Here is a 9,329-nt window from a genome sequence, read left to right on the forward strand (position 1 = left end):
TTTCATTTTTTATCATAAAATATATTATTTCTCATAATTAATATTTAAAAAATGAGTAAAAGTTGTATGACATGGGTCAATTTTGACGACCTTCAATTACAATCAAATACCAACTTTAACGAAATTATGAGATGCATCCCCACTGCCGCTGCTTTTTGTTATTACTGTGATTAATTTATTGATAAATTAAGTCAAATTGAGTATAGTATATAAATCTCTCTTTCCCTGTCTTCTTCACTTCCATGATGGTGTGTTTAGTTTCCATGGATTCGATGTCTCTCATGTCCTCTCCTAATGTCTGTTCACTCACAACTGGTATTTATATCTCTGCTTTTCTATCAACAATTTCTTTCTCATTATATTTCAACCATTATGTAAAACTTTGGGTATTTTTTATCACTTTTCAATAAAAGTTTCTGCTTACTAATTTCATAATTGTAGGTGGAAATCTCTGGCTCAGTAAACATTCCACCAAGAATACTTCCTATGCAAGTATGTCTCACATCTCTTTAATCAACTTTATTTACTTATATTTAAAAGTCAACTTCATTTTATTATACCGAAATAATAATCCAAATTGAAAGTTTCATATTAAATGAAAATCAGAAATTGTGTGGTATATAAAATAACTCATCAGTGACAAATCAACTAGGTTGAGAATGTCAAAAATTTATTTATAATGTACATAAATTTGACCAAACGTATTAAAATTAAAAACAATATTTTTTAGTTATATACAAATTTTTATATATATGAAAAACAAAATAGGAGGGTCAAAACTCTCCTAATATTGGCTTAAGATCCATCACTGCTCATTATATTATGTTAAAGATAGTGTTAAGTTTTTAAATGTACAAATCATATTTTAAAAATAGTAAATCTTAGTGTATTTTTGAAATATATCTCAATAATATCATTACTATTTGTTCAAATCGCATTCAATAGTTTCATATTTTAAAAATCCAGATTTAAGATAGTTTAAATATTTTTTCATCCTTCCATCTTATTGGATATTTTAGGAAAACAAAATTCGGACAAAACTTCAAATTTTAAAACCAACAATTTCTATTACATGAAATAATTGCTTTTAACCTTCGTATCAATGGTATAATTCCATTAGAAAGGGACCAAATATGACAAATTATGTCGTAGGTAATTTTGGTGATAAATTACACAACTATGAAATCTGATAAATTGAAGAACAGGTAAAGGTTAAATGACTTTTCCTCTAGTATTCCAAATTTTGAAATTAATACGACTATATAGTCTCTCTTTGTTTTTAAAATTATGTTATTTGATTTTTATTTTAAAAATATATAATATAATCTTTTAATGATATATTTTGTGTGTTGTAAGACTTCCAAATTAGTGTGGTAGTACCTTGTATATTTCTAAAGAACTATAAGTATTTCTTAAATACTGTCGTCGTTATGAAATATAGGACACTGAATATTGGGAACCAACTGAAAAGACCCTTTTTATTTTTATTATTTACCCAGAATAATAAAGAAGCTAAAGAATAAATAAAATTTTTAATAGTCGAAAGTTGAGAATAATAAAATATGTAATAAAGGATATTCAATGTTATATGTATAAAAATACAGAATATATAGAATTGTGTGTGCTTCATGTTTATTTTCTCTATGTAATATGAATATTTTTATCAATGAATTGTTTTTATTATTATTTGGGTGTTAAAGAGAATCTTAAATACTGATTTGTCGAAATGAACGTTATGCAAATTAATATAAACTATTTTGAACACTCATGACCAATATTCATTCAATTTTAAGTCTTTCAAATTCAAAAGAAATTTCCTTTCAAAATTCAAGTCAACCATCCAAAATTACCTTTTAAAAATGTAAGTTTTCAAAACTACATGACTTTGATTTCAATATTCACTTAAGATACATGGAAGCCATAATTGAGCCACGATTCTAAAAATAAATAGCTCAAACACAATTCTATTTATTTATAAAATATTTTCTACATCATGTATATAAAATAAATGGTTCAAAACAATTCCATTTATTTCTAAAATAATTTCTGCATAATACATTTTGATTTTTGTTGTGAATGAGGAGATGACTGATACTTGATCAAACATTTTGTGTTGTAGGTTTTATTGCACCTAAAGCTTCAATGAACCAAAGGAAAATTCAAAAAGAATATAACCTTTCAAGGTTCCAACAACCATGTATCTTCAAAAGTGTTGAAGGAGGGTTTATATATAAAGAAAACTATAAGAAATATATTCCTAAAGCAATCCCTAAAGAGTCTTTTGCCTCTGTTAAACATTTCTTTGTTACATTATACTGGTTTTGCTATCCCTACACACTGTTTGGTCGAGTAAGTTCAACTTTTCTACTATTAATTACTATACTTAAATATGTTAATAAATTCAATTTATTTTTGAGAAATACTATTTTGGACAATCCTTATGTTTTTAACTGTTTCAATTTTTTTTTCTCTTTGATCAGACATTAAGCACGATTTCTGCATCTCTCCTAGCAGTGGATAGACTATCAGATATATCTCCCTTATTTTTTATTGGTATATTACAGGTGAGATTCCAAATATATAATTTTTATTAAATGCTCAATCATCAATAGTCTTTTAACTTTGTTAATAATTTCTGACTTTTGAAATGTTTCAGATTCTGCTACCTTTCACGCTTTTTGATCTGTATGTTAATGGCGTGAATCAATTGTATGACCTTGAAATTGACAAGGTATGAAATTATACTATTCGAAATAAATAATTTGAATCCATGATAAATTATACTTTTATGTCTTTTAGGCTTTTCTTTGATTCCATTAAAAAAAAGTATGCTATCCACTTTGTGTAGTGTATCTAAAGTTAGTCATTTAAAAACATGTACATATTGGAATTTTTTAATAGAATAAAAGTTGGGAGATTACATATGAATTGTTCATTTAAAAGACGTAAAATAATAATATTTATCGATCTTGTCTTTTATATATAATCTATTTTTTTTTTATTTCTAGGAAACTTTCAACTTACTTTACTGTTAACCATAAAAGCTGTTTATATCTCCTTTTATACTTTAGATTTTTTTAAGAAAATAGACAAATATGTTTCTTATATGACATGACAAGAATAAGTAGATTTTAAAAAAAATTATAAAAATAAACAAGTCGTACAGATTTTATACAATTTTATTCTTGAAATCGTTTACTCTAGATAATTTTAATAATATGTAATCAATTACTAATTCTTATAATCAATTACAATTAGTTGATGTAAGTGTACGACTCTAACTTTTTAGGTATAGTAGTTTTGTGGTTGTACAAAAAACACAACTTTTTTTATATGAAGTCGGGTAAAACTTCCACGATTTTTTGGTAATTTTTTTAAATATGTCTATTCTCGAAGTATAGAAGATATATTTATTTATTTATTGTAAAAGAACCTATACTGTAATTTATCAGTCCTCGGTCATAAATATATATGTTTTTGGTAATAAATATATGTCCTTTGATATAGTCATGAACACATGCCAAATTTTATAGCTTACAAAATTTTTGAGTAATTACTGTGGTGTTGGGTTATTATTCATCTATGTAACTTTTTTTGCAGATAAACAAGCCATTTCTTCCATTGCCATCTGGGGCATTTTCCTTTAAAACTGGGGTTATTGTTACTGCGTCATCTGCAATCCTGGTTCCATATCTATTCAACTCTTTCTGCAATAATATTTTTGAAGATGATCTTAATTGATAGTAGAATGAAGATTATTGTTTCATGTTTTTTTACAGGGATTCTTTACTAGCTATTTGATAGGTTCATGGCCATTATTTTGGGGTCTTCTATTTTTCTTTTTGGTCTGGAGTGGTTATTCAATCAAGGTGAGTTATTAATCCTTGTGATTTCTCTTCTTAATGCTAATTTTGAGCTATTTCCACTTCAGAATTAATTTGTCTTTTTTACTGGGTATTCTCCTCACAATCTAGTTCTTGGTATTCAAAATTTCAATCCTTATTTTTCATATATTCACAATTTCTTCATTTACAAAATTTGTATGAAAAATATCATTCTTTTTTATTTCTGGTATTGTCATATTCATCGCAAAATTTTTTAATTAATATCGATTAAATTCATTATTCAAATTTGTTAGACGAAGATAAATGAATATTTTTTTAATAAACCCACAACTTTTTTTGTTTTCATATTGATAACACCATTTTTGTACCTTTTCAGGGTCCCCTGTTGAGATGGAAGAAAAATCCAGTGCTTGCAGCAATCTGCATCTTTTTTACTATGACTCTTATATTTCCCCTTTCATTTTTCTATCACATGAAGGTTAGTCCTATGCATAAGTAATTATGCTTTTCATAAGTTTGGACTAAGTGCATTAATATCTTATATGCATCTAATAATAAACAAGAACAAATCCTTATCCCAAGTCTTTTGAATCAGTTTGATTGGATTAATGATCAACTATTTAAGTTCATGAACAAATAGCTACATCATGAGATTTAAATGGAAGAATATTTTTTGTTGTCCAGACTTTTGTGTTGAAGAGAGCAGCTGTGTTTCCGAAGCCGCTGATGTTTTCTGTTGCATTCATGAGCATATACTCATTAGCTATATCACTTTTCAAGGTAAAGGTTTATTCATTCTCAAACCATACATTTTTACCACATCAAATTTTTGGTATAAAATCTTTTATTGGATCTATCTATAGGATATACCCGATATCGAAGGAGATAAAGCATTTGGCATCGAATCTTTCTCAACACGTTTAGGTCAAAAGCGGGTATGTCGAATAAAACATTTAATAAGTTGGTTGTGTCCTCTTATGATGTTCCTAATTAATCTTCCTCAGGTATTCTGGATATGTGTTTCCATTTTGGAATCGGCTTTTGGAGTTGCCTTTCTCGCTGGATTATCATCTCCTTTCCTTTGGGTTAAAATTGTCACGGTAATATACTTATTAATTACACCTATAGATTGCAATTATACAAGTGTGTTGTATCCTTCTTCCCATTAAAAATTATTTGCTTTTCACTTAGTAGAGGTTTTATTTTAATTCGGAAGTGTTATAATACCAAACAAAAGTCATATAATGTGTTAGTTGTATACGAAATAATTTGCATAGACTTATAATGTTGTGCTGAAAATCTAAGGTCGCTCCGAACAATGGTGCTTTGACACCAAAAATCGTTAGATTCTTTGACATCAATAACTACCATTTGACAATTTTTTAAAGGGTTAAAATAGTCTTTAAAAAAAGTGAATTTTTGTTAAAAAAAATAAAGGACAGTGAAAGATACTATCAAATATGGGTGTAAAACAACATCTTATAAACCAAATTTTATGAAAATAAGTTAGTGCTATTGCTTCTTGTACCCCTACAATATTAATTCAGAAAGCCTTTCCGAAAATTTTTCGAAATATATAATCTCAAAATCCCAGGACATTTCAAAAGTTTGAGGGGGTGCACGAAGAATTAATGGGGTGAAAGAAGTAAAAGGTATAAGTTAGATTTAATGTTTCCTTCTAGTATCAGAGAAATTTAAAAATCATCTTAAGTGTCATTAAAATTATCACGTATTGTGGGATCATTATAAAATTACTCACAAATAAAATCATTATTTTTATATTTTCCAATAATGTTTGAAATTTCTGGGTTGCCAATTTTTAGGGTGTTGGAAATGCAGTTCTTGGTTCAATTCTCTGGTACCGGGCCAAATTTGTAAATCTTAATGACAGAGCTTCCATTAGATCCTACTATATGCTGATTTGGAAGGTAATATTCTTAAAGAATGTTTACGTGAATTACTTGTATGACATTTTGTATTTATTTTCTTATTGTTTGCTCTATATTCTTTGTTTTTCTTCTATACGTGGAGTATATATTACGGTACTGATGTTTGGTTTCTTTCTGCAGCTATTGTACGTATCGTACATACTCCTTCCTTTAATTAGATAAGGATGTTGATGAAGGTTAAAGCAAAGTATAGCAGATGGAACAAAATAAACGAGATTTGTTTTGATTCTAAAGTTTATTAAAATAGTCAAAAGGGTATAGATATGTTATTTTTATATTATAGTTGTTGTATCATTAAATGATTATTTTATGTGATGTTAAAAACTAATCTATATTATCAAATATTTTAGTAATAAATAAAGATTAATTGTTATATACTTTGTAAGAATAAAAAGGGTGTTTTCTTTTATTTCTTCATGGTCTTTTAGTATTCCGACTCTAATTTTGTTTGTGATACCGTAATTGTTATTGAATTAATTAAGGTTTTACGCACAATACAAATCAAACACGAGAGTTTAAGTGTTTTAAGAAAGAGATAACAAAATATAAGTTTTTTTTTTCTTTTGCAAAGTGCACTTTTACATAAGGAAATCAACATAAAATTATGACTTTGAATTTTTATTGAATTTTTTATATTGTTTCTTTACTGTCATTTCAAAATAAATTGATTTTGATATTTTAAAATATATTAAAAAAATTTAAAAGATGAAAATTAGTATATTATGAAGCAAAAGGGAGAAGACAAAAACCCTACAGTTAAAATTATTCCCACCAAATGAAAACCGCAAAGCATTCTGAACAATTAATCTTGTCTACTCATTTTTAAATGGTCAAAGGATTTAAATGCTTATAAATATCCAAAAACTTTAAATCATGGTTTAAAAAAAATTAAATTATCAAATGAAGCCAAAATATAAAATTTAAAATGATCTATATCTCGAATTTAAGTAAGTTATAGAAAACCAAGTCATCAAACAAAGTAAAGATTGAAAAGAAATTAGGGGACTTCTTCAAACCCATTTTAAATGTTATTCCCATCCAACAATAATAAAATTTTAAAAAATCTTAAATTGCAACAAAGCTATATATGACAGTTAAAAAAAAAAAACAATACCAAAATAGAAGTTAACAAATACAATAATACAAAAACAAAATCATCTTAACCACTTTCTACTTTATATTATTTTAGGTCTCAACTACTCCAACAACAAAGGTACTCAAAATTTCTAGTTCTCTCACTCCACTATTGGTCTCAAACTTCGACTCAAGATGTCTTGTCTCGACCTATATTTCAATGTAAATTGTCTTGAATTTCAATTTGAGACCACTCCATCCTCACCTTTATTCTAAACCAGTCTGTCTCAACCTTTGACCTCAAAATGTCCATGTCAGTCTTCATCTTAGAACAATCCACCTTGTCCTTTGGCCTGAAACAATCCATCTCAGCCTTTGATTTAGAATGATCTGTCTTGACTTCGATCTAGAATGATTTGTCACAATTTTCGATTCAAATTAGCCAGTTTTACAAATGTTCTGCAAAACTAAATTATAGATTCAAAAGTCAATTACGATATAAAAGAAAGAAAAATTTATTTCACCTCTCAAACAAAATAATGATACTTGGTGATCTACTAGTATAGATTGGTTATAAAAATTTAAATATTATTATCGTTATTATTATTATAAGAGTAATATTATTTTTAGTATATTTAGCTCAATATGGATGGTGTTTCACTCCTACGTATCTTCGAGTGTAATGGAAAATTAAAGTTGCATAGTACTTTTGTAGAAGACATTTTTAGGTATTTTGACATTTTTAATATATAAATTTTAATCTAATATTTTATAACACCAAAATTGTGAGTACATCTAAAATTATTTCAGATAGAAGTGTACCTAAAGTGGTTTAAGATATTAAAAATAATCAAATTATAGGTGCATATAAAGTGATTTAAAATATTAAAAGTAAAAGTAACATTAAACAAATAAAAAATAATATGAAATTATTTCAAATAATTTTAAGTCAACTAAATTAGCGGTTTAAAATATTAAAAGAAAATAACCAAATTAGAAGCAAATTTTTAGTGGATTAAAAAAAATGAAGAAATATACTAAAAATAACCAAGTTAAAAAATACATAAAGTGGTTTTAAAATAATTTTTATAATTTTAGTTATAATTAAAACACATATGGTATTTACTATTACAATTTTATTTCATGATTATTTTGAACATTAACAAAAACACAACTGTCTATTTTCACGTTTATTAAGGATTAACATGCTAAAAGAATAAAAGTTTAATATATGTTACATTTATATTATAACTAAGAGGGTTAAAGAAAGGAAAAAAGAAAAAAAGAAATTGGGGAGAAGCTACTCGGGTTGGGCTTGAGTGACTGAAATTGTGGGATGAGGGATGTGATCTTGGAATCCTAACTTGTGTGTAAGCAATTGCAAATGAAAAATAAAACTACTTTCCAAAAAGCTCTACAGGAGCTTATGATGCACAAAGGGGAAAATGTTGTTGGGATAAGACGTGAACACACGGGCACCGAGATCACTTGATCTATGGCATCAAGGTAGTTTATATACAATTGTGTAAGGATAGTGACAACAGACTATTTTCTTATGCAGAGAATTGGAGCAAAAGTCTTTCTAATTTAAAAGAAATGAAACATAAAGATCTTAAAAATGGTTGTAGGTAATTAAAAGTATCTGTAATTTTTTTAAATTTTAAATTGTATGTAATTGTGGTTAGCAGAACTAATTTATGGGTCGAAGAGTTCAGTTTGATATTTTTGATTTTTTTTAGGTTTGTTAAGTTGTTTAAACATTTGTTTCTACATGTAAGAATGCCAACCAAATAAAGATATAGATATCTTGAAGGATCATTTGGCTTTTCATTCATAGAGAATTCCTTTAGTTCTTAAATTAGAACTTTGGTTTTTATCAAATATTGTATTTGTTACAGTGAATCTACCTTAACTTATCAATATGTTAAATTGTCATGTTTTCAACTCTGGTTCTTATCAAAGATGACAGTCTTTGTTGCGAATCTTCATTAACTTATCAATCCTCTAGATTGTGGTGTCTTCGTGTTTGTCTTATGTCGCATTCTTCTCTAATTTATTTTTGTGTATACTTTTGAAGATTCAAATTTAGAAGCGATTGTACTTTTTCTTGATTATAATCCTATAATCTAATATCAGAACATATCATCTAGTATCCGGATTGTATCAGATAAACACTAGTGTGAAATTTGCCTTCAACGTCACGCGTACAACGTTAGTGCTGATAGGGGGAGCTATGTGAAAGCTAAACCCAAACCCTTGTGTGTTTTTCATGATGCTAACAACAGAAATGCTTTAATAGTTTCTTGCACACATTATGCAAAGCTGCATTTATATGTTTGTTTGTGCTTGAACGGTTTGTTTTGCATACTTACTATGGTTATACATGAGTTTATATCTATGGTATGCATATTCATGGTTTTGAATGATAAAACTCTTTGCACAATGCATATCTGTATGAATT

General features: G+C 27.1%; 1 protein-coding gene across 2 annotated transcripts; it reads left to right on the forward strand.

Annotated features, from left to right (window-relative positions):
* Positions 1 to 235: 235 nt before the first annotated feature.
* Positions 236 to 6,155, forward strand: LOC108324517 (glycinol 4-dimethylallyltransferase-like). 2 transcript variants are annotated; one of them, XM_052875217.1, is made up of 13 exons: positions 243 to 315; positions 442 to 492; positions 2,120 to 2,349; positions 2,481 to 2,564; positions 2,657 to 2,731; positions 3,601 to 3,684; positions 3,780 to 3,869; positions 4,222 to 4,323; positions 4,530 to 4,625; positions 4,709 to 4,780; positions 4,850 to 4,945; positions 5,669 to 5,773; positions 5,915 to 6,155. In XM_052875217.1, exons 1-13 carry the CDS (start codon positions 243 to 245, stop codon positions 5,954 to 5,956), a joined length of 1,200 nt encoding a protein of 399 aa, XP_052731177.1. In that variant the 3' UTR covers positions 5,957 to 6,155. The 2 variants fall into 2 exon arrangements, with proteins under 2 accessions (XP_052731178.1, XP_052731177.1); XM_052875218.1 differs by lacking the exon at positions 2,120 to 2,349 and having other exon boundaries at positions 236 to 315.
* The last annotated feature ends 3,174 nt before the right edge of the window (positions 6,156 to 9,329 follow it).

This window comes from Vigna angularis, chromosome 3, assembly GCF_016808095.1.
Source record: "Vigna angularis cultivar LongXiaoDou No.4 chromosome 3, ASM1680809v1, whole genome shotgun sequence".
NCBI classification, from domain to species: domain Eukaryota; kingdom Viridiplantae; phylum Streptophyta; class Magnoliopsida; order Fabales; family Fabaceae; genus Vigna; species Vigna angularis.